The sequence below is a fragment of the Lepidochelys kempii genome, chromosome 4 (assembly GCF_965140285.1).
Source record: "Lepidochelys kempii isolate rLepKem1 chromosome 4, rLepKem1.hap1, whole genome shotgun sequence".
Classification (NCBI taxonomy): domain Eukaryota; kingdom Metazoa; phylum Chordata; order Testudines; family Cheloniidae; genus Lepidochelys; species Lepidochelys kempii.
Window position 1 is genome coordinate 90,773,563 of NC_136383.1, and position 26,616 is coordinate 90,800,178.

Here is a 26,616-nt window from a genome sequence, read left to right on the forward strand (position 1 = left end):
TTTTTTAATCCAAATTTATGGAGAGGGAAAGAAAATCTAATTATGAAACAAGTTTCTTCAGGTAAAATGACATATTTGACTACCAATATAACTCATTAGTTGCACTGAAACTTCTAAATGATCTTGGTCTTTTTAAACTCAGTGCAGCAACTCTGATGCCCCTCCTCAAAACTCCGCATGACAGTGAACATCCAGAATGCAGTGTTTTAGTTTGAATCTCAGAGATCTAGACATTTTCATTATTGTTATTCTTTTTCTCATATTATTCTTATTCATGTATATGGTTCCCAGAGTGTGTCTGGTGGTTGAAAGGTCTGAACCCCAGATGGAATCCAATTTCAAACTGATCCCAGATGGCCAAGCGGGTTTTGGAACTTTTGGTCTAGTGGTTCCCTGGGACTGCTGCATCCCTCAGCTTAGATTCAGTCTGCACGCCTGAGAGAGAGCTGCGGATCAACGGGATCCGGGACGAGAAACGAGGAGAGAGACGGAGTAAGCAATCCAGAACCCCCACTCCTCTAAAATTTGGGGGTAAATAGGCTCCAGATACCTGGAGAGGGATAAGGGATTACAGCTGATACCTGGGGGATACAGAACAGGCCCGGCTTTTTTCAAGGGAGGACTCTGTCCACCCGTTTCGCGGTCAGAATAGTTCTTGCGCGTTTTTCGCATATGGGAATTGTACCACAGTCCCTTCGCGCAATGGAAGTGTAAAGACTTTTTACGGCGTCCCTAACACTGTGGAAGACATTTAAAGGGCTAGGCACTCATTTTAGTTTTGAAGCTAATTTCCCAGCCTCCTCCCACCATGCACAAAGACTGGGCGGTCTCTGAGCTGTCGGAAAGCTTCCCATGATGAGCCGTCCAGAATCTAGGACAGACTTCCGTCTTGGCCATTCAGCTCTACAGGAAGCTGGTCTACGTAGCCAATAGGAAGAGCACAGTTGCCACATGGCGAAGTGATTGGTTGAGACGATTGGCCGCCTCAGGGAGGGATTGACACCTATGAACCAATCAAAATGAACAATAAGGGCGGAGACAGATGAATGTCGTCCATCTTCACCAATTAGTGTTTGTTCCTGTTTGAGAGCCGCTTGCCAATGGGGAGGGAGAGGAGGCGGGAAGAAGGAGCCGGACCGTCGAGTTATCGAGGGGGGAATGAGCGATCGGGATAAAGCCGGGGAGACGCCGATGGAGATTTAATTCACTAAGCGGTTCCCATCGGACTAGCCCTTAAAGGGGCCGTAGTAGCTGGTTGGGGCGGTGGTGCTGTGGAGTGCGGGAGTTCTCAGCGGTGGCGGAGGTAGCGGTGAGAGAAACATTTTAATTGGTGGGGTAGGTAACTCGGCGCCGGGGTGTGGGTATATGGGACTCATTCATTATTGGAGCGTGGAGGCCGCCTGCTCCCAACGGAAATGGAACGGTAGGGGTCGGGGAACCGCCGTCGCGCTGTAAACCAGGCAGCGCAAGCGACGGTGGCGCGCGCGCGGCGTCTCTGTAGCTGGCCCGGCCCCTGGCTCGCGCTGCTTTGTTTACAGCTTGGGGGCGGCGGCGTTGGAAGAGTTACCCAACGGTGCCTTCGGGCTGGGCGCCGCGCCCGCTCCCGCTCCCCGGAACAGGGCAGCCTGAACCCGTCTTGCGCCCGGTGGGTCCGTCTGTGTCTGTAACGGGCGAGCGCTGCTTGGAGCCTGGGTTGCGGGGCGCCCCTTGGGGCTGATCCTCTCCCCCGGCCCGAAGCTCGTCTCTGGTGCGAGGGGCCCCGGTGTTCTCTGCCGGGGTGGGGCTCTGCGCTCGCTCGTCCCTTAGTAGTCCTAGCAGAGCCGTGAGCGTCGGCCTCTAGAAGCGGCTGCCCTCGCGGCCTCCCCCAAGCAGGGCGCTCCCCAGAGCATCGCTGCCTCGCACATCAGCAGGTTCTGTGTCTGGGCTGCGAGCAGCCAGAGGCGACAGTGGTCCCTGGCGGCGGCGGCGGCGCGGGAGCTCGCTGGCTGGTATCGCTGGCACGGTAGGAGCCCCCCACAGAGCGGCGTGTGTTCGGGGCTGCTGGCCTCCGCCTGGCCCCGCATGAGCGGACGGCGGTTCAGCGCCTTGCAGGCTCCTCACACTGGCGGGGCCTGTTCCCAGCAGAGGTGGGGCAAAGCGGAGAGAAACTGCTATTGGGACCCCCCCGGAACGCCCTCATTCCCACGCCAGGCTGGCTCCCGCTCGGCCAGTGCCAGCCCCTCAGGGCCACCTAGGAGGAGGCCCGTGCGCTGGGAGTGAAACATTGTTTCCTGGTCGCTCTCTAGGGTTTGGTAACAAAGTTAATTACCTCCGTTCGGTGCGGTGTGTGAGAGGCCGCTGGCTCTAGCCTGGGGCTGCGTGCAACTTCCAGTGTGAAACCGGGACTGCGAGAAATGGCTTGTTTTGGCAGACTTCTGGGGCGGGAGAGACACTTTCAAAGCCCAGTTCAGACTCCCTCTGCACATTTAACTGTAGTAGGAGGTCCCATTTAATGAAAGCTTTTCAATTTGATAGTCAAGATTCTAAACTTGTATTAGTATGCATGCATTTTTTTTATTTGTATCTGTTACTCTTTCAAAGAGGTTGTCGAAATTGCAGTGGTGCAGGTGAACCTGTGACAGCTCATCTATTTATTTTTTGGAGATTTCTCTGTTATAGTGCCTCTCCTAGACAAATGTAACATTTTTAAAAACACAGAATTCAGAACAAACAAAATAATAATCAATCATCCAGGACATGCATATTTCCTTCTCTTAATTATTAAAAAAAATTAAATCTAAAACACACTGCTACCCAAAATGATACTGCTAGAGCAGCAATACATATTCAGCTAAAATGCCCATAGACTCAGCAGCATGGTCAAGACCTAATAAAACAAACTTAGTAGGCCTTCCACAATACTGTGATGACCACCGAAACTGGCTTCTGATAGCTGTTGCTTCTGGAAACTGTTCTCCTCAACAATCTATCTATTTATTCAGTTCTAAGGACTGAAAAATCAATCTCAAGACCAGACAGCAAGAGCATCAACTGACCGTGAGCCTATTCAGTATCTGACATCTAGAAAAAATGTAAACCATAGCAGCAAGCATGTTAGAATTCTGAAAGTTGAGTCTAATCAGTGGTAACTAAAACAGGACCAAATTATCATCTTAGATGTACTGTGCTTCTTCAAAACTCTACTGTTGTGTAATGGAAATGATTTTTCATAAGATGTTTATGGACGCAGTTATCTAAACACTGAAAAAGTAGTTAATTGATAGATAGAAATGTTTACTGTAGGTGTCCTGTACATAATGCTCTTGAGGTGGTAGAATGAAGAGCCATTCAGTTCTGGGAGAGAGTGAGGAATAGAGGAATACAGAGTACTGAATTAAACAATAAACTAGCAGTTATTGTAAATTGATTAAAGCAATGGAATTATGCTGCAATTCTTCTTAAGAATTATTTCCCCGATATATTCTTCTTTCAGTACTTTTGCTACAGTGTTACAGTTTACACTCCCACTGATAGTGTAACTTTAATACTTTAAAATCTCTGTGGAAAACTACAAAGCAAGTGCTGGAAAACCACATACTGATTCTTATCTTGTCATGCTGTTACAGGAAGGAAACAGAATATTTTGATAAAACTTACACGGCTGGTTAGTAAGCAAGGTATTTTAGGGCAGAAACAAATTTCCCCTCCCCTCTGAGAAGGCTTGAGTTTAATTGAACACCACTTTATAGTGATAAAAAGTTATTGGCATTTGACGTCTAGTGTGAGTCAGCTTGCCAGTGGATGCGTGGTCCTCATCACACAAACCACTATCATAGTTGCCACTAAGTGGCTTTCAGTTTAGTAGCCTAAGCAAGTGAGGACAAGGTCTCTTAGGGGTAAATACTAATTTCCTTACTTCTGGAAGTGGTCTCTCAGAGAGCAGGGTGGAGGCACACTGCTTTGGTGATATAGTGGATAGGTGTATTGGCACTCCCCATGCTGCAGGTGTTTATTTTTAAAAAAAAAACCTTTTAAGAGTTGTTTTCTCCCCCCTTGGTGTCCCGTCCCCCCCGGTTCTTGCCTAGCGATTTGAAATTATTGTGAGAAACTAGTTTTATGCACTGCTTATGGTGACTAACATTGTGTTTCTGGTCATCTTGGACAGCTAAATTAGATCAATCTGAGTCTCCCTGCAGTAGCAAAACACAGTTGTGTATTCATTTCTAGCAGTGCAGGATGATGTTAAAATTGCCTCCACTCAAAAGCTCTTGTTTTGATTGAGGTATAACACTTATTGCAATACCCAATGTTGGGCCTGAGCATCTTGATAGCTTTTCTTAACTTGAATTTAGTATGAGCATACACATAGGTACAGTTGTGTGTGCTCGTGTTAAATTTACTTTTCTGCGTATGTTCATTAATATTCTCAAGGCAGTTGCTATTATGGCCCATGTGCAGCTATCAGTATTTAGACTTTCCTAATACGCTGGATAAGATGTTCTGTGTAGGTGTAGTCTTTTTACTAAGGCTGTCGATAAATTGCGATTAACTCAAAAAATTAATTGCGATTAAAAAAAATTAATCACTATCAATCGCAATTTTAATTGCACTGTTAAACAGTAGAATACCAATTAAAATTTATTAAATATTTTGGATGTTTTTCTACATTTTCATATATATTCTGTATTGTAATTGAAATCAAAGTGTATATTTTTAATTACAAATATTTGCACTGTAAAATGATAAAAGAAATAATATTTTTCAATTCACCTCATACAAGTACAGTAGTGCAATCTCTTTGTTGTGAAAGTACAACTTACAAATGTAGATTGTTTGTTACATTACACTAAAAAACCAAAACAGTTATGTAGCCCTTCTGAGCCTACAAGTCCTCTTAGTCCTACTTCTTATCTCAGCGACTGGCTGAACAAACAAGTTTGTTTACATTTACAGGAGATAATGCTGCTGTCTTCTTATTTACAATGTCACCAGAAAGTGAGAGCGGGCATTTGCATGGCACTTCAGTAGCTAGCATTGCAAGATATTTACGGGCCAGATACACTAAAAAAATCTTATGGCCCTTCATGCTTTAGCCATCATTCCAGATGACGTGCTTCCATGCTGCTGATGCTCGTTAAAAAAATAATGCATTAATTACATTTGTGACTGAACTCCTTGAGGGAGAATTGTATGTCTCCTGCATTGTTTTACCTGCATTCTGCCATATATTTCATGTTATAGCAGTCTCGAATGATGACCCAGCACATGTTCATTTTAAGAACACTTTCTCTGTAGATTTCACAAAACTCAAACAAGGAATGAATGTGATATTTCTAACCGACTCAAGATTGAAGAATCTGAAGTGCCTTCCAAAGTATGAGGGGTACAGGGTGTGGAGCATACTTTCAGAAGTCTTAAAAGAGCAACACTCTGATGCAAAACTACAGAACCTGAACCACCAAAACAGAAAATCAACCTTCTGCTGGTGGGATCTGAAAATGATGATGAAATGATGAACATGATGAAAATGATCGGATGATGAAAATGAACATCCGTCGGTCCGCACTGCTTTGGATTGTTGTTGAGCAGAACCTGTCATCAGCATGGACGCATGTCCACTGGAATGGTGGTTGAAGTACGAAGGGACGTATGAATCTTTAGCACATCTGGCACGTAAATACCTTGCGACACTGGCTACAACAGTACCATGCGAACACCTGTTCTCACTTTCAGGTGACCTTGTAAACAAGAAGCAGGTAAGCATTATCTCCTGCAAATGTAAACAGACTTGTTTGTCTTAGTGATTGGCTGAACAAGAAGTAGGACTGAGTGGACTTGCAGGCTCTAAAATTTTACATTGTTTTATTTTTGAATGCAGTTTTTTTTGTACGTAATTCTACATTTGTAATTTCAACTTTCGTGATAGAGATTGCACTACAGTACTTGTACTAGGTGAACTGAAAAATACTATTTATTTTGTTTTTTTTACAGTTCAAATACTTGTAATTAAAAATATAAATTGAGCACTGTACACTTTGTATTCTGTGTTGTAATTGAAATTAATATATTTGAAAATGTAGAAAACATCCAAAAAGATTCAAATAAATGGTATTCTATTGTTTAACAGTGCGATTAATTGCGCCATTAATCATGATTGCTTTTTTTTAATCGCTTGACAGCCCTACTTTTTACTTATTAGATCTTTGCTTTGGCAGATCTTCAAGGAAAGCAAGTTATAAAGCAGTGTACCCCTCACTTAGGGAAACTGTTTGTATTCTTTTTAATAACCCCCTGTGTTAAATAGAACTGACTACAGCTCCTGTAGTATTACATGGGGAGAAACAATAGTCTGTCAGTTAACCATTAAACCATTTATGGGTTTATAGATCAAAACCAGCACCTTTACATTTCATTCAGCAGTCAACTGGTAGACAGTGCAGATCATGGCTCATGGGTATAACATGCTCCCTGTGGGAAGAAACTAGGCAGAGGTATTAGTATCCAATATTAGTTTTAAGGTGTAGCTCCATTTAAAGCACATTGCAGTAATCCAGTATTGAGATGACAGAAGCATGGATATTTATGCTGAGATCTGCATCCAGAAGATCATAATCTTTCCAAGCACATATGATTATCTTGAAAAATAAATCAATAATTTAGTTGCATGGAGTGCAGCTGAATTACACAGAGCGCTGTTGAGTGTTCAGAGGCAGCTGATATTGAACATGACACTCCCTACTCCACTGCATTTCCAAAGTTGTAAGGGGAAGCAATAAATGGTAGTCAGATTTCCTCAGCTGGGGTGCTTATGTTTCTGCCATTTCTTTAGATTGTTTCCCCATTCTGTAAGCGTTATCTCAACCGTATCTGGTCTTTTTGCTGCACCAGCTGGGTTGGAATAGATGGACACATGAATATGGGTATCTTTCCTATACTGCAATCCGTAATTCCCCTAATGACTTAAAAAGAGATTGGATAGGAGGGGTGACAGAATAGAACCCAGTAGAGAAGTGGTGGGCGACCTGCGGCCCGCACACAGCCCATCAGGGTAATCTGCTGGTGGTCCACCAGACAGTTTGTTTACATTTGCACGGCTGCCTGCAGTTCGCCGTTCTCGGCCAATGGGAGCTGTGGGAAGCAGCGGACAGCATGCTCCTGCGGCCCACACCACTTCCCACAGCTCCCATTGGCTAGGAACGGTGAACCATGGTCACTGGGAGCTGTAGACAGCTGTGCAGATGTAAACAAACTGTCTGGCGGCCCACCAGTGGATTACCCAGATGGGCCGCAGGTTGCCCACCACTGCGGTAGAGCCTTGCGTGAGAGAACAAATAGCAGTTGCTCAGTACTTCTCACTGGAATCCCTCAAAAAAAGGAGCAGAACCACTCAAGCAATTCTGTTTACTCTACTGTGGTCTGCCGTCACGCCAACAATACCTTTAATTTAAAAAAAAAAAAAAAAAAAAAGACTCATACATATCTCAGCATTTTTTGTGACAGATTTGTCTTTTTATAATCAAAGATTAAATGCATAAGGTTCGAGACTATTAGAAACCCAACTTAGTCATGCAGTTTTAAGTCCATACTCTGGTGCCTGAATAAGTGGCCTGATTTAGTGTCAAATGCCCAGTAGCTTTTACTGACTTCAGTGGGAGCTGTTGGTTGCTCATTGATTTTGAAAAGCAACTTTAAGTGCCTGTTTTTGAAAATCTTGGCAGTGATGTATAAGAAAGCACAGTGCCTTATAGAACGTATTTATAACTTTGTAACAGCAACAAAAAAGCTGAATGAGGTACTCATTTTTAGCATGAGTTCCATAGGAATGTCAGTAAACCAAATCTGCTCATGAAGTTTTTTCTTTTTAAAACAAACTAACCAACCACTCCCAAACCATGTCAAGAGCTGAATTCTGAAATTCATAATCTGTTAATAAGATGGGAAGAACACCAACAGCCAAATTGCAGGCTGTTCCATACTGCCCTGAATATAAGGGGCTCAAGTTGTGAGACACAGTTAGTCACAGAAACTACCTCTTATTCTTGACTTTTGCATCAACAAGAGGTTTATGCATAGACTAGCCCGGGGTGGCCAACCTGAGCCTGAGAAGGAGCCAGTATTTACCAGTGTACATTGCCAAAGAGCCACAGTAATAAGTCAGCAGCCCCCCATCAGCTCCCTCCCAGCACCTCCCATCCACTGGCAGCCCCACCAGTCAGCGCCTCCCCCTCCATCTCCACAACTCCCGATCAGCTGTTTCATGGTATGCAGGAGGCTCTGGGTGGCGGGGGAGCGAGGGCATGACAGGTTCAGAGGAGGGGGTGGGAAGGGGTGGAGTGGGGGCAGGGCCTATGGCAGAGCCAGAAGTTGAGCAATGAGCACCCCCCGGCACATTGGAAAGTTGGCGCCTGTAGCTCCAGCCCCGGAGTCGGTGCCTATACAAGGAGCCGTATATTAACTTCTGAGGAGCCGCATGTGGCTCTGGAGCCACAGGTTGGTCACCCCTGGACTAGCCAATCATGTCAAAATGGCTAATAAGGCAGAATTATTGTCTGTGCATGTATCTTGCAAGCACAGACCTGACATGACTTTTCAAAAAGGCAGTCCTGTATCTCTCTGGGTTCCAAAAGTAACCTAGTAGTATTCCCCCACCTGCCACCCCTTCAGCTGTCTAGATAATACCAATGGCCTTAGAAAAGTATTATTTAACAGTTCTAAAAAGCAATGGAATTACTTTTCTTATGTCTCTCTATACTGGATATTATGGTAGTATTTTATACCAGTCTGCTTCAGTCAAAGTATATGTTCAATTTATAAAACTCTAGCAGATATTAGCAAACGTTGGGGAATGGAGGTAGAAATCCCTACAATTTAATAAATCTTGGAAAATAATGCCGCTTCTCCATCAACTTTCAGCAATTCTGAAACAATATAGTGAGCTTGTGTGAATCACTTCTTGGCTTGGCTTCATCTTGCAGATGAACTAGTTTGTTTTTGACCTTCATTGGTGGTGGTTTTTTCTCTGTACATTTTTTTGATTGGGACTACAGTGCTTCTAAGTGCAGTAGAATCTGCTTAATAGCAAACTGGATAATAACTTCTGGTTAATAGCAACATTTTGCCAGGAACCAAACCAATCCCATCCCATGGACTTTAATATTAATGGAATTTGGAAAATGGCAACAGCATGGCACTTATTGAGAATGTTTTTTGGAAGAAAGGTCCCAGCAGCAGGCAAGGTGCTGAGATGTGCATTCTCTGGCTGCAGCCCTGCAAACCTGCCTGAATGCAGACACTGCATCAGAGGTAAGGGCCTGTGGTCTGGGAGGGGAGGCTGCAGCCTGGGTGCTGGAGCTGTATAGTACTTCTCCCTGTGCTATCCAGGCTGCTCCCTGACGGGGGGCTACACCCAGGGTTCCTTGTGCTGGGATGTGCCGAGCACTGGAGAATGCGAGAAGTCCTGTGCAGCTCTGTGGGCTCCCAGTGTCCACACTCCCATAGAAAGCCCCAAGGTCCAGGCTGTAGCCGCCTTCACTGCCCCCCCCCCCTTTTTCTACTGCTCTGCCCACAGGCAGGTCTGTAGCCAGGGAAAACGCATCTAATTCGTAATTAAGATAATGATTACTTAATCTGCAGCAAGGAAAATTTAGGTTAGATATTAGGAAAATCTTTCTAACTATAAGGATAGTTAAGCTCTGGAATAGACTTCCAAGGGAGGTTGTGGAATCCTCATCATTGGAAGTTTTTAAAAACAGGTTGGACGAACACTTGTCAGGGACACTGTAGGTTTACTTGGCCCTTCCTCAGTGCAGGGGGCTGGCCTAAATGACACCTGAGGGTCCCTTCCATCCCTATATTTTTCTGATTAATGGACTAAAAAGGTGTGGGGTTGGATGGGGAGAGAAGAGTGGGAGGAGATGTGGAGAGCTAGACAGCAGGATAGTGATTTAATGCACTATCCTCTAGGGACCGGATTTCATGTTTTGAAGTTGACAAGGTAAATTTAATGTTTAGTTCTGCAGGGCTATTTCTTTATAGGCAAGCGGCAGACACAACTGATTTGGTCAACTTAATACACACACACACACATGCAAGCGGCAGACACAACTGATTTGGTCAACTTAATACACACACACACAACGTTTATGTCTGCTTTATGATTGGAACTGTCAGGTGGCCAGGAAATAGGGATAAACAATGACTCCATCAACTTGTTAAAATGACCACTTTGAAATATTTGCATTAGTTTAATGACTGTGTATTTCAAAACATACAGTTGGGTTTCCTTGACCTCAGAGTATCACAACAACAGTCTAAAGGGTAAATACAACAATCCTGTGATAAATTTTGTAGAGGTAACAGTGCTGGTGACATTTCGAGTCAACATCATGATCATCTTATTTTTCATTATGATCTCTGAGTGCATGGGTTACCACAATCTTCATTGTCTTGCATATATACAATTCTGTGTAGAGAAGATGGTTCTGAGTACAGACGCAGTTAATTGTGCAGCAACCCTACTAGTACACGCACAAATAAGGTTTTATAAAAACTCAGATGCCATTGGGTTTTTGAAGAATACAGGAAGTAGTTTGTCATCCACATTTTTTCATCCATGTTGCAATGGTGATCCCATATCTGGGGTTTACCTGTATGCAAAGACATCCAAGGCTTTGTATGCGAAGATGCTTTTTTGACATGCTCTTCAAAACTGTCCTCGTGTGGTGGGAGCTTGGCCAGTGACTTGTCCTTTTTGGTGGCTAAATGGAGGTGCATGCAATTCAAGTCTTTGTGGGCCTCCTTTTCTTTCTTGCTCTGGTCATACTGCACTGCTGCTAACTTCCTTGCTGCAGAAATTGTGGCTTGTATATCACTCTCTTCCAATTCGAGAAGATATTTGGAGTTGTAAGCTCCCTTTGTCTCAACATTAATCCCCCCCCCCACACACACACCTGGTATACATCTTGTTACAGTATGTACAGCAGGAAATATGTTGCAGGAGTGAGTGTATCACAGATTGCATGGACAGGTATGAAACAATGCTCATCAGTTGTGATGGTGAAACTACCTGTTTCAATCCGCATGTTATCAATGTGTTCCATTTTTTGCAAAGTAATGAACAGCGAGGTCCAAAACATCTGTATCAGGTGATCTAATTACTATGGTTCCTTTGGCACCAAGATATCCAAAAGTCATATTGGGACATACAGAATGCAGAAGCATCCTTTTGTCTGCTTCCTAGATAAGTTCATGGAGTATAGGTCAATCAGTGTCTATTAGCCAGGATGGGCAGGGATGGTGTCCCTAGCCTGTTTGCCAGAAACTGGGAATGGGTGACAGAGGTGGATCATTTGATGATTACCTGTTCATTCCCTCTGGGGCACCCAGCATTGACCACTGTCGGAAGAAAAGAAATTGGCTAGATGGACCTTTGTTTTGACCCAGCATGGCTGTTCTTATGTTCCTCTTGAGTACAGTGCAAGTTTTGGGCTTCTTCAACACTTCTACTGGTGATGGACTTTGCTACTTCTCTATTAGAAAGGCCTCCAGCAGGAAGGAATGTTTGTGTTTTGTGTGCTCCTACATTGTTGGGTACATTTTGAACCATACATTCACACAGGAATTTTACTAGTAACTTCTTGTTGGATGCAACGTTTTGAATTTTTTTTTTTTTCACCATGGAGTAGCAGGGCATTTACCAATCACCAGTGCATCCAACATTAAATCTGGTCTGGCACTGTCTTTCCACAATTTCAGTTGTTGTCATATCTGTTGAAGACTCTGATTACAGAATTAGCTTTGTCAAATCCTTTTAGGACCTTCCTCAAATACTCAGCAGCCAATTTATTGGATGTGTGGAATTTGTCCCCAGCCATTATTTGCATGGCATCTCTGATGTACACTGTAGTTTCTTTGTTGCATACTCTTAGCTCATGGGTTTTTTCAGCTTGACCTTCCAGCTAATGCCCTAATTCATCTTTTGTCCATTCTTCTCATTGTTCCATCAGCCTTGAAGAGGGACATAGGCAGAGGTTCTATTGGGTGACTAAGAACGGTTGCTATTGAAACATCTTCTTGCTCTGGACAGCTCTGTGCAGAAAATGATCTCTGGAGTGATAGCTACTGTGATTTGTCCCTCTCTTGTCAGAGTTAAATTTGGTCGTCTTGGCTATGTCAGCAAATGTTATGATGCTAGATTTCTTAACTGGGCAGAAGAAGCTAGATGTCCCAGCAGAATCAAGTTCACCTCTTACAAATCTCTCCATTTGTTCTTCACCAGCATCTGCTATTTTCAGTAGAGACTCTTGTACATCTGATGTTAAGTACCTCTGGATGTGATTCAAGGTCAGACGGGTTTGTCATGTTGAGGACGTGGTTGGTAAGAGCTGTAATATACTCTTCATCCCTCTTCAGTACAGAGGTAAGGTATTGCGTACATTTTCCCTTTGATATTTCTAGATAGGCCACTTCTTTCTCTCATAGCTTTTGCATATTCACTCAGGATCTGACTTGTGAGAGTCCATCTGATCAGTGCTGGCTTCTTTCTTGTCAGTCCCATACTCCCACTTCTGCTCTTTGAGTCTCTTTGGCAGTTTTCTCTGTTTCCCTGTCATTCCAATTTCATTGAAAGAATCAGAGGAATCTGATGCACAGCAAATTCCCTAGATTCAAAGGCACTGTGTACTACTTCAGGGTGATTTTAACATGTCAAGAACAAAGAGTGGAATAATTGAGCTTCTTTACAGTAGAGCAATATGGAAGCATGGTGCACTGTGTGTCAGTAAAGTTTCGAATGACCCTCTTGTTCTGCATTGACATCTGGAAGAAGTATCTGCATAACCTAGAGAAGGTGATCCCAGAACATGAATATTGGAGACTGGGCATACTTCCAAGACTGAAATTTCTCCAGTAGTAATAGAATATACTGGGTTACAGCACCATCAAGCACTTTAATGACAAGTTGTAAGGACTCATTGTCTTCAGATTCCAACATCTTTAGAGTGTCAGCCGAACTTTGCCAGACAAATGATGGAACTACATGATACCTCCTTCCTGCTCACACTATTTAACAAATGAATAAAGTTTCAGAGCACTCAGGACCTCAGATGCTAGACTCAAGCCACAGAGCACAGTTGAATTGCTTATCCTCAAGCATTTGATCTACGCTACAAGCTGCAATAACATTAGAAACAACAACAGGGTCTAGCAGTCCTGCATCTCCCCAGAATTTCTGAATACATTGAGTAAACCAGGATAGGGTGTGAAAATTACCCAGGCTGATCACATTGGGAGAGAGTTCATTTCATTTGCTGAGCAACAGCATACTGCTGCTGATTCATGGCTGAAGATATGCTGCTGTCCTAAAGCTGCTGACATTTCCTTACATTTCAGCATTGTAGCAGAGACTGTGGCCATGTTAGGTGGTTTGGCATTCATAATAGGTACATATGCAAATGCTGTGTAGGTTCTCTTCTTTGTTGCAAGCTTGTGATTGAAACCAGTCCAAAATGGAATCACTTGAGTGGAAACATTATTGATATCATTTGGTATTGGTAGAACATCACAGGGTAGTAGTCTTAAAAGACATCACGAGAGATCTCTGACAGTGTATACTTGTAGGTGACAAGAGTTTTTTCTCAAGTAAAAAGAAAAGGAGGACTTGTGGCACCCTAGAGACTAACAAATTTGTTTGAGCATAAGCTTTTGTGAGCTGCAGCTCACTTCATCGGACACATGTACTCAAGCACTCTTTCATGATGAGTTGGTTCTGGACGTGTTCAAGGTTTTTCAAATGCTGCATGCTACATAGGAGACTCTGATTGCCAGGGGGAGAGAGTAAGTGACTTTTCTCTCCCATGCTTCAGTGATAGTCCAGCATTACAAGAAATATCTGCAGAATGTTCTTGAAATACCATGCTCTAGCCATTGACTGGAAGGTATTCTTTTCATCAATGGCCTGTGTTGATGTCTATGCTATAATCTTCTTCATGGGTGACATTTCCATCAGTATGAAGTGGTACAATTCCATTTGGAATTAACACACTTCCCTGGAGTCTTTTTTTTTTTTTTTTACTTCAGTTTTTGCAGCGCTAGTGATGAACCGCCTCAATTCATCATAATTAATGCAGAATCCATGAAGATGTAGTATGTTAATTAAATTGCTGGAACCAAACTCGTGTAGCTGTGCAGCAAGGGTTATGTGCAGTGGCTTGATGATTTTGGAACTGTTAAATACTATGCACTCTGCAGTTGAAAGGCACCTTCTTTGAATGTCTTCTGAAGGATGATACTCATTGCTTGCTGAAGTATATTCCTCTTTATCAACCAATGGACAGATTCCTGCACTGGTTGGGGCACAAAAGTAGCTGACCTCTAAACTACAATCACTCAGGCTTTGGATAATATTCTCAGGCTTTAGTTTTGGCTGTTTCACACTGAAGGATTAAAGTGGCATTATATGAACCCACTTATTCATTTGAAAGCTGTTCTTCAGGCTCACTTGTCAGAAGAACAGTCACAAAACATTTGGATAATTTTAAGTTCCTGCTTCAGATTTATAGCAGCTTGGATAGCATCAGCTAATGTTGTGCTGCATAAAACAGTGGTTGACTTGCTGTGCATGGAATAAAATTGCAGAGTTGTTTTTCTAATTTTGCCTGTAACTTGCTACTGGAATATCTTGCAGTTTTTATAACTGAAGGGAATAGGGCTTTGTACAATAAGAATGCTCTTCTCCTGTCCAAGCTGCTACAAAGACAATCCGCTGATAAAACACAGTGTTACAAGGTGACTGTGTTGTTGCAGTATAATTAGATAGTTTTGCTTTAAGATTTATTTCAGGTAAGAACAAAGGCAGTGATGATCTACATCCTTAGCAGTCAAGTCTTCCATAGATATTCTGCTCAACATCTCATCTCCTCTTTGAAGTGCTGCCTCCCTTACATTGGTTGGTCTCAAATGTTTCTATTTTATAAAGTTTCTTGTGTGTGTTCTCAAGCAAAAAGTGCAAAAGGACCAGTTGCTGGAGGACATGGTCGCTCTAGTTGGTTTATAAGGAAGCAGGTAAATGTGATGCTTTCTGCTTAGATTGAGTCTGTCGACTTTCCTGGGTTGTTGTCACGCTGCCTGGAGTGGCTCAGGTTTGTGAGTGCCTTCTTCAGGACAGACTGTCAGTAAAGAGGGCAGACACCCCAAACTTAGATTTCACCAAGCCAGTGACAAAAGTGAACTCCTGGACCACAAACAGTCCCCTTAGACTCTCCAGTCTATTTTGCCACCCAGACAAACTGGACTTTGTGATAAAATGGTTACTTACACCAAAAATCACATAACATTTAGGTTGCTTCCAGTCTCAAGAGACTAGTCACTTACCTCAGATCAACTGGTTCTCTAGCTCTTACACAAAAGACAACACAGGTAGCCAACTCTATAATTAACTAAAGGTTTATTAGCTAAGAAAAAGAAATGAGAGTTATTGAGAGGTTAAAGCAGGTAAAATTATTTGCACAGGTAAGTCACAGTTTGTAATTCCAAATGGTTGTAGTGATGTAATAAACTGCCAGTTTCCCAAAAATCTTTTCAGGGTACCCAGATTGTCTCTGAGGATCTCCACTTTGCATCTGATACACTTCCCTGTAAGAGTCCAAACAGTCCAGAGATGCAGGATCTTTCCTTGAATCCATACTTACAGCTGCTTCTCACAGAAAACAAGCTGACAGTCACTATCCACATAGGCTTTTCCTTTGTTAATGGAGAGTGAAGAATGCATTTTGACTTCAGATCATCACACACTACTACTTGCTTTGAAATGAGCACTTTTCTGTTAAAGTTCTTCATTTGCATTCAACAAGGCTTCTTTCTTATTTGATAGATTATCTAGTTACAGAGGTATACACAATGTAAATGTATGCTACTACATTATAATGGCATAAAGATAAGTGGAAAACACTGCAAGTAACATTCCACTAGTTTTCATGAAGTTGAAACACCAATCATTTTGATCTATATTAATACACAAGTGAATTGGCCTGGGGATTTGACATGAGCTGGCACCTGGTCTGCCAGTGTCACAAGTACTACTCTGACATGCTTGTGTATTTCTGAAAGCAATCCCTGTGACAGAGTACTGGTGACACATCATCTAAACTAGAAAACTCATCCAGGAACTGCCAATACAATTAATCTGTCCTGGTTTAGCAGCATCACAGAATTCTGTCCAGCACTGGTGGCTTTTGACATTTTTTGCATTTTTTTGATTTCTTCTTTTGACAGCATATTTTTTTTTCAAAGTTTGAAGAGTCTCTTTCTTGTTAATGTGAGCTTCAAGGGGCTAGTATCCTCCATGTCTTCATACACTGTAACTTCCCTGCAGAGGTAAAACTTGCAGCATGTATTGTTAGCATGTTGTTGTCTACCATCACCATCTTTCATTTTGTGCCCTTGTACAGACTTGTGCTAAACTAGCTCTACTGTAGCATCAAAATTGCCGTTTTTATTTAGTGAGCACTTTGAAGTCCAATATGAGATTGATTGGTGGTTGTTCTCTGTAACACTAATACTGGCCTGTGTATAGGTGTCACTGAACTAAAAAGCTATTTTCTAGAATATTTCAGAGGCTAGTGCTGCATGCATGGGCAATTGCAAATTAAAACCATCTACCAGGCACACTAAATACTACATTATATGGAGAAACATTACATTAGGAATTCCCATACATTTCTATTTACCCATTATGCAGTACAAACTATAAGCATGCAATCTACTATTATTGGTGCACCGCCTTCAGGGTCAGACTGATATGGCCAAAAAATTTCAATTGAAAATATGAAAACTATTATAATCACTTGTGAGAGAGTTTGACAATTAAGAGTATGCAATGCAAAAACTTTTCATATTAGTATATTGCAAAATGTTGATATATGCCATTTTTTCCACATGCTAAACAGATTGATTATTTCTGGGAAAAAAAACCCTTGCCCATGCAAAACCAATACAAATCTTCTTAATACATTGTCCTTTGGTAGCTTTGGCCAATAAACACCAAAGTAAGGTGTTGCAATTAACTTAAATTGTTGTCCTAGTTATATTGCACTATTTCTGGAATTGCAAAAAATGACACTTCCTCATTTTTGGTACCTATGGGCTTACAGCTGCGCATCATACCTTGTCTAAAGGTACATAAAATAAACTTTCAAATAACATATGTGGATGTGTGTAGAGTGGGTACTTTAAACTCAAAAAAAAAAAAGAGCCTTTTTGGAGAATTGCTGCATGACTATTATGTTATAGCATTTGATAGCATTGACAGTCTCTGCTTAGAAAAGACCAGAAGTGGGCATCGTGGGGACTTTCAGGTTAGGACTGTAATTAAGAGCAGGTCTGTAGAAGGAGGAAAAGCTTATGCATGGTCTGCTCACACAGCCTAGCTCTGAATAGTCTGATACAAAATTATCCAGTAAAATAAAAATATTGTTAGAAAAAATTGAAAACGCTAATTTAAAAGTACCAAAGAATAATTAAGTAGGACAAATAAATAATTTGACATGTGAATTGGAAGAGGAAAACAGGACTACACATACTGTCCTAAAATTCAGGAAAAACTATTGATTCTTTGTCTGTAGTTGAACATTTTGGGATATTGCTAAATGCATTGACGCATAGCATACGCATATGAAAGTAAAAACTATTTCCCCTGCTGATTTTTTCCTCTACTGCTACTCTCACCTTCTTGTCAACTATTTGAAGTGGGCCATGCTGATTATCACTACAAAAGTTTTTTTTCCTCCTGCTGATGATAGCCCACCTTAATTGATTAGTCTTGTTACAGTTGGTATGGCAACACCCATTTTTTCAGTGTGTGTGTGTGTGTGTGTGTGTGTATATATCTTCCTACTGTATTTTCCACTGCATGCATCCAATGAAGTGGGTTTTAGCCCATGAAAGCTTATGCCCAAATAAATTTGTTAGTCTCTAAGGTGCCACAAGTACTCCTCCTTTTTTTTTTTTTTAAACTAAAGAATGTTTTCTAAAAAGCATAATTGGGTTTCTACCTTTGTATGTTAAGCCACAGTAGTATCAGTTCCCTCTCCCCTTCCATCAGTTCAGGATTATAGCCAAGCAAACTGTAGCTTATCCTCACTTCTGTACTTGCAATAAACAGCTAATTATTTCAGATCTCTAAACAGGCCATCAAACTGGCATTGAGTATCAATTGAGAAGTATTTCAGAGTAGCAGCCGTGTTAGTTTGTAGCCACAAAAAGAAAAAGAGTACTCATGGCACCTTAGAGACTAACAAATTTGTCATGTCATGCATCCGATGAAGTGAGCTGTAGCTCACGAAAGCTTATGCTCAAATAAATTTTTAGTCTCTAAGGTGCCACAAGTACTCCTTTTCTAATTGAGAAGTGTAAATTATTGTACTCAAAAGCACAATGAAGCACTTAAAGGCAAAATCCACTATGCAGTCTGTCTTCAAAGGAGACTTTACATCATTGCATATCATGTGTTGCAGGCTGATAACTTTTGTGCAGTTCTGCACTTGATTTTTTTTCCCCTTAGCATCTGCTTTGCCGTCATAATTAAATAATTGTAGCAATCTTACAAGGATTTTGTGGTTGTTAGTTTTATAGACTTTCTTTTTTTGTTATATTATCATTATAAAATGTTACCAAAGTTTGTGTCATTTGAGATTTTTAAAATCTTCACCTGTTTCAAGTCTAAATGAACATGAGGGTCTTTAAATTTTTACGAATCAGAACTCTACTGGCACATTTTTCTGATCTGGCTAAACATTCTCAAGCATATTTATAATTTTTGCAGTGCCTTTCTTGGAATAAAGTGGAGGCTAATGTGGATTTGTGATTAGAGGTATTGGGTGTGTGTCGGGGGAGGAGTGAATGATTCGGAATAGGACTTCTTACCTTGCCTTCAACAGTGATGTATGAAAATTTGGAGAATTTCAAACAGCTTCTCAGAAAACTGTTACTTTTGCATTCTAAAAACACAGAATAACTTATTTTCTGGAATTCTGTTAAGATGAACCAGTAAATCATCATATTACAGTTTGACCTAAGATTGTGAACATGGAGTCCAAGCAGAAAATGGCACAATAGACTGTAAAAACTCCTCATTTTAAGGACCATGTCTCCCTGCTTATTTGTACAGCATCTAACACAGTGGAGCCCTGATTATGACTGAGGCCTGCAGATACCACTGCAGTGTATACTGATATTTTCCAGTCCAATGCTAAGATTTGTTTTTTCTCCAATGTTCGCTATGCTTAGATTTTTTTTCCTCACTGAAAATTATATTTTGCCTCTAAATAGTATCTCTCACGTAAAGTTCTCAAAGTACCTTAATTATAGTATTTGCTCTCTAGAACTACTGCGCATGGAGGAAGTTTGTCTATTGATGTACTCCAGGCCAGAATGGCAAAGTGTATCTTGTCAACAACAATTGTTTGTTTTATTTATTGGGTTTGGGGAAAAAAAAACAAACTCCTATTGACTTCAGTGGGAGCAGGACTCGGCTTGTGGTTTTGGTTGTATCTTGCAGCGTTTTGATATTAAATGAGTACATTTTACATCTAGGGAAATTACTATGTGTAGTTTTCTGTTGGTTCCTACTGGTGGTGTTATGAGCTGAAAAAAATTGATAACATTTCCATTAAATATCTTTTCCTCTTTATTCAGGGCTAACATTCTGGATGACAGATGACCTGGTCATTTTTGGACATTAAATGGAAATGTATTTTGTTGTCTTTTGACTTATCAGTCACAGAATCTAGAATCTTCTAAAGGAGGATGAGGATAAAAGAAGTGCATGTGTCTTTTTGTTTGTTTTTGTTTTATACCAGTAGCTTTATGTTTTGGACACTGGCATTCTTATTCAGAAAACTGTTAAAGATGTTGAAATGTCTAATCCTACTAACTTCAATGAGAATACTTTCAGTAACTCCAGGATTGTTTCAGAGATGAAAGAATGTGAAGTTGTAAAATTGAAATCTGCATTGCTGGACAAAAAATATATCCTTTATGCAAACGTGTACTTGAATCGGTCTCTTAAAAGTAGGAAGTTGTCAAATGTAACTTTTTAAAATTTAATTTTCCATTTCACAAGTTCCTGGATGATGCAGTATTGGTTTAAAATCCTGAATATATATTTTCAATCCCCTTAAGTTGTTTCATAACATGTTTTAATACACAACGTGCGTGCTGATTAACTCCTTAATTTTCTATAAGCACATCTATATTCCTAAAGGACTAGAAACTGAGTTTAGACTCTAGAACTGTATCTGCAGCTGGAATTTTCTGAAGTAGTTCTGCCATTGCTCTAATGATGGTGCAGCTTCATGGGTTCTAGCAGCAGCGGTGGTACTAGGCCTTAATTAGACTAGACATCTTATTTACTTCTTAAAATTCTTAGCAGTAGAGCTCCAATGGTAGGAATGCTGTTGTAGACCTGGTGGTTGCTGGCATTTTGATCGCCAGGTTATGCACAACTGCTGTATGTTTAGACAGTGATATGGTGTTTTAGAACACTAGTATGAGAGAGTGCTGCCTAATACCTAGATGTAGTGCATTAGTCTACCAAGTAGGTTACTCCTGTGGGAATTCTATGCCACTGCACAATGCAGAATTTGTGCAGAATTAATGTTCCCTGAAGAATTTTACTTTTTCCTGCAGCATTTGTGATTTCCACAAAAATGCTTTCTTTTGGTGGAAATGACAAATTTCAGCTCTGTGCGTGACTGGGCCTATCGGCTGGAGCCCCAGCAGAGCGACACTTCCTGAATCTTTTTTGTTGTCTGTATTGTTACAGACCTACTTGTTGACAGGTATTTTGAAATAAATTACCAATATAATGGAAACTGGAGTGATAATATTGTGTTGTTTTGACAAAAATGTGCAGAATTTTGCAGAATTTTAAAACTTGGTGTGCAGACTTTTTAATTTTTTTGGTGCAGAATTCCGCCAGGAGTAGTAGGTAATGCTGCTTGCAGGGGAGAGAGGATCAGCGATGCTCTATTTTGGTCTCCCTAATGTATAGTAACACTTCTTTGTTTGACAGGAAATATTAAGAAAATCATTGTCTCCAGATGATGAATGTTCAACTGGACTTAATGTTTTAATTATTTCTCTTGAGTCATATTTGTATCTTAAGTTTAAAAAACAAACCAACCCTCACACTTTGGGAAGAAGGATCACCTGAACAGTCTTAATTCTGACCTTGCATCACCATCCTTTTGGTTGCAGGGGTGGGGATGTTGAGTAATTCTTATTAGTCTGTGATTTACCTACTTTCATTCTTCCCAACAGAAGGGAACTCTAATTGTATAGTGGCAGTTGAAGACTCAAGCCTTAATGCCCTGAGACTTAGCTGTGATTGAGCTAGCATTCTAAAAACAGTGTAGCCATGATGGCATGATTGGTGTATGGAATAGGTCCCTGAGTACATACCTAAGATCTTGGACAGGATTATACTTGGGGCTGCAAGCCTGTGACACCTTAGCTGCCCTTGTACTTTCAGCAGGCAAGCTCAATCAGAGCTAGAGTGGGTATGTCTGATTGAGCTGAAAATGTCACCTTCCAGCTTTCCAGCTCCAAAGCAGACTTACACTTAGACTTTAGACTTGTGCAGATCCACTTACAGGTTTGGGGCCTTGCTATCTGGTTTTTTAATAAATGGAATCCTAGCAAAAGTAAACCTTACCCATTATTCCTAAAGAGCTCTAGGTTCAGTATTGCCCTATGCTACTTTTGTTTGGCTCTGGCTCATTCTGCTTATTAGTTCCTAGACGTTCCCCTATGGTTTTTAGAACCCTCCAGGCCTCTATGTTACAGTGACTTCAGGCTTAAGCATCTAGCCTTCTGAAAACATTTAATAGCACTGTTTCTTATTGAGGTAGGAAAGTCTTGTGGCTAAGGCACTGGTCTGGGACCTGAAAGGCACTTATTTTATGAATAGACAGACAAGTACAATTTGTAGCATCTAAGAACCCTGGTCAAGGATAAAGGCCCTGTCATGCTAGGTGTTGCATGGAAAAATAACAAATAGTACTTCCGCTCCTGTTTCAATTCCCACTCTTCCTTGCACAGGTTATTTTAAGTTCTTTGCCCCAATTCCTTGTCTGAAAAATTGTAACAGTACTTGTCAGTTTTAGATTGTAAGCTCTTTAGGGCAAGGATTGTCTTATTATGGGCTTGTAGTGTCTAGAGAGGGGACCTCTAAATTTTACTTCTACACGAAAAAGATGACTAAAACAAGTTCCTAGATTGAACTATATCACTCATCACTTCTCATCTTAAAAAAAAAAAAATCCTTGAAAGGTGAAGACCTTAAGCCCCCTCCCCCCTCTCAAAAGTCACTCCAGATGTTTTCCTTTGGAATAAAATAAAGACATTAGAGATTTCAGGTGGCTTTGGCAAAGTTTCCAGGGCAAGTGAGAGTCAAAATTTGTCTGTTGTACACTTAAGAAAGATGTGCAAAATTCACTGAGTATCCTTTTAACAGTTAAAATTTCAAAAGATAAACACTCTCTCCATAATGACCTAAGTGGAGGTGAAACTAGTGTAGTGGGGGGGGTCTTGTGTGACTGAATTTTGCTAACTTCATGTTCACATTTTATGAATCTTACGTGGTCCCCCAAACTTAATGAACAGACTGAAGCTTCTGGGCTTGGCAGTTGAAAAGATAATGGGTGGTGGTGGAGTTTCGTCATGTTGGATCTCCTTTTTCCTGACTGGGTTGAGAAGAATTGCAATATATGTACACTGTTGTATCTTTGAATTACTTTGGTATAAAGTCTGGCCTCCAGACCTCCCTTTTGACCCTCTGCCTTTCATTCCAACTTGTCGTGTGAGAAATTTCTGCAAAATTATTTTGTGGGTTTGTTCCTGCTCTACTGAAGTTAACTGGAGTTTTACTGTTGACTTCAAAGAGAGCAGGATTAAGCTCTAAAATGGGAAGAAACTTTAGTGAACACTGTAAAGAGAGGCTGCTCTTGCATGGACTTGCATAAGTCAGTCACACGTTCTGGCAAGATGTGTTGATTCCTAGTGAGTCACTTTTATTTAACCATTGAATCAGTGTTCACAACTAAACTGGCTCTGGATTGTTGCCTGCATTTTCTTGATGCAGTCTTTAAAAACCTGTATTTTACTTCTTTCCCTTCCCTGTGCTCTCATTTTGCACCCTCCCAGAAACTGTGTAACGGACTGTAGTTTGTCCATGGAACTGTCAGCATCACAAGCACAATTCTTAACACTTGAGTGAAATTAGTATCTATTATTGCAGGAAGGCTTTCACAATAGGACAAGTCTTGTAAAATGCTCTGAAAAAAGTCAATATTAGGTTTAATCTTATTTCCTCCACTAGGTTGTTCAACATTAGGGGCTCCCAACCAAGAGTACCTCCTCTCTGACTCTTACTAACTTTGTTCTGGATGTAGTCCAGGAGAAGTACATCTGTCTTGATAGGATATTTTGATTATGCTGTACAGAAGAAACTCACAAATAGTGGGAACTTAGGGCTTGTCCACGTAAAAAGATGACCTGCATGAGAAGCCACCTAGGGTGACCAGATATCCAAATTTTATAGGGACAGTTCCTATATTTGGGGCTTTATCTTATATAGGTGCCTATCCCTCTCCACCCCCCCCATCTAGATTTTTCACACTTGTTAGCTGAGCACCTTAGAGCCACTGAACTTGTGAATTTAAACTATTGTAAACCCCTTTGCGGACCTCTTATTTCTATTTTATGTGTGTGCGGGGGGAGGGAGTGGGGTTTCCATATCAACTTAAACAAAACTGAAAAAAATCCACTCCCACGGTGGAGATAAGCGTCCACTCAGAGCTTTGCACCACTTCAACTTTGTCTTTTAAAAAACAAACCAACAATTTAAGTTAAACCAGTGCAGTTTTGCTATGTAGACAAGATGTAAGGATCTGTTCCGGCTGCCACTGGAGTAGAATTTTCCAGTTGTTTTCAGTGGCTTTAGGATCTGGTTCTGACTGGAAGGAAAACAGTGAAGCTAATTCTACATTAAGTGCTATCAAATGTACAAAATAAACTGAAAAATGGGGAAACTTATATTTTATCTGAAAGAGCAGTTACAATAACTTTAGGCACAATGTTAGTAGGTAAAAAGTGGACAGAAGTCAGATTTAAGACAGTGTCACTTTAATGTTTTATGAAGATGTTCAAAACTTTTTTTTAAAAAGAAATATGTACTAGTAACAACTTGACTTGTTTTGTTAAAGCATTACATTGTATCTTAGTTTATATAACTTGCTTCTAATGTTGCAAAACCTTAGCTTTCCTCTGGGCAGCCTGCTTCCAATCTTTTTGAAACCTAACTCTTCTGGGTGTAGTTGGCTCTTTCATTTTTAATTCTGTACATCTTAACTAGATTTTTATCTTGTGCTCCTGGAAAATTCTAATTAGGAAGCAGAACCAATTTTGTGTGTGTGTGTGTGTGTATATATATATATATATATATTTAAAGTAGATCATGTGTCATTGGGAGTGTTTCCCCCCTGGCAAACTGGTTTCCCATTGTTTACCTCTAAGAGGAAACCAGTAAATGCTTGTTGCATCAGAATTCTGATAAAATGGTTCTTTCAGTATAGCTCTGTTTATATGTCTGGAGTCTTTTTTTCATAGAATGAGCAAAAGAAATTCTGCTTATGAGAACTAAATGAACAGGAGATGTAGACTGCTGTTGCATGTTGAGACTTGAATTGTTGAAAGTAGTTAAAATTGCTTGATCTGCCTCCAGGGGAAAATTAATAATTCTCCTAAATATTAAAGTGTTTGCTATATTTCGGTAGTATGTAAGGAGAACAAAAAAAGCAAACCCTGCAGGGTAGGCAAGTTACAACATGAGTGTAACTTACAAGCAAACTTCCACAGTAGGGGAATCTCTTGTTTAAGCTCATGATTTTTGTGGTGCCTCATTAAGGAGGCACAGCTGCAGTTAAAATGGTGAATTTGTCATTCTTATAAAGTGATTGGTTCCACAGAGACAGTATAAATATTTCTGAATGGAATTTCTCTCAATAGTGAGAGTTCATATACATGTGTTTGAAACAGAAAAAGTTATCAAGTTTAAATATATATAAAACTCAATAGGTAAACTCTCTTAATATAAAAAAGTATGTTTGCTTCATGTATGTACACATTTCCATAAAATATGAAACAGAATCTGACTCTGAGATCTGATCCTTTTAAGCAGTTGGGATCTGGAAAGATCAGTGTCTAATTTTCTGTTCTACAAAAGAGAATTTACTAACTAATTTCTGAATAAAGATTTCTAATTTTGAAATCTAAGATCTGTTTGTTTTATTGTGGCTTTTCATTTTTAAAAAGTTGTGTTTTTAAGGTGCTTTGTGAAAAATTCTGGATATTGTTGGCCACTTTCAGTGATTAACTGTCTCTTAATTGCAAACTGCTATGAGAATTGACTAAGCTATTTCCCCTCTCCCCCTTTTTTTCTTTCAGACATTTAAACTTAATTTCTTGGTACTGTACCTGGAGACCTTTTGTCCTTGTTCAGCTGCATACCAAGTGACTCATAGCTGTATACGTCTTTTTGTATCTACTTTCACATCCTCAAAGCACAAGTTGGACTCCTGGAAAGAAATGTCATGATGGATCCGTCTTAAGTGTGGTGCACTAACAATTTATATTGTTGATCAACAATGCCTTCCAAGTGGTAAGACCATATTCAAAAATTATCATATTACAGAACAAAAAATACTTTTAGATGGATTGTCTGAATACTTTTCCCTACTCATGTCCCTGCTACCTGTGCTATTGTACGTGTAACTTCATGCAAGAGCTTCAACTAATACTTCAGATATCGGCTGCTACTTACCTGGCATTAAGAAATTAGTGTAGATAAAACACTGAAAGGGACTGTCCCATCTCTCGTTACTTTTTTCATGTATGCAAGGGTACCAGTTTAAGTAAATCAGTGCAATCCTCTTGTGTAGACACCTGTTTTTGGAAGAGTGCCTTATACAAATTTTAGCTCAAGTTGATTCCTTACTGCTACTGATGTGTCACAAGGCATCCTTATTGTTACTAATAAGGCACTCTTAATCCAAAATATTTGTCTACAGAAGGGGGTTGCATTAATATAACTAAATCAGTGTCTAAACTAGTTCTAAATCATCCTTTTTGGATGTTGTGAGTCATTCATTTAATGACTCTGCAATACTGATAGGCTATGTTGCTTTTACTGGTGGCCTTTGAGAACAGGGTTGAGAAATGTTGTTGGACCACAATTAGGAAATCTAGCAGTTCTGTTGCCTCTGCTATAGTGTTTATCAACGGAAACAGGATTATTTTTTCAGTGCTGGTCCCTATGTGTATTCCACGCATTGGATATGCATGTGCACCACACTCATGAGTCTGGAATTTTCTTAGCAAGCAGTCTCCGTTGGTTGTGCATGTGCCATATATCTCTTTGTGCTCTAAACTGAGGTTATAAAGGAGGATGCAGATTGATGCCCTTCCAGTTCCTTCTTATTACTGTATGGTCTCAGTTGGAATCTTTGGTGTCTTTGGCTCCTCTTCTACTATGTCACTTCTGTAAACATATTGTAAATAATTTTGGTTTTTAGTGTTTAGTAT

The 26,616-nt window shown here is 40.5% G+C and overlaps 1 protein-coding gene across 4 annotated transcripts in view; it reads left to right on the top strand.

The window, feature by feature from the left end:
- The first annotated feature begins 1,090 nt into the window (after positions 1–1,090).
- LOC140910637 (uncharacterized) overlaps positions 1,091–26,616 on the top strand; it is a 40,028-nt gene continuing 14,502 nt past the window's right edge. For 2 of the 4 annotated variants that reach the window (XM_078852549.1, XM_078852550.1), the window contains exons 1-2: positions 1,091–1,309; positions 25,480–25,693. In XM_078852549.1, coding sequence (XP_078708675.1) covers positions 25,680–25,693 — 14 coding nt within the window. In that variant the 5' untranslated portion in view covers positions 1,091–1,309; positions 25,480–25,679. The remainder of the gene's footprint in view (positions 1,310–25,479; positions 25,694–26,616) is intronic. The other 2 variants (XR_013635724.1, XR_013635725.1) reach the window with 1 other exon arrangement.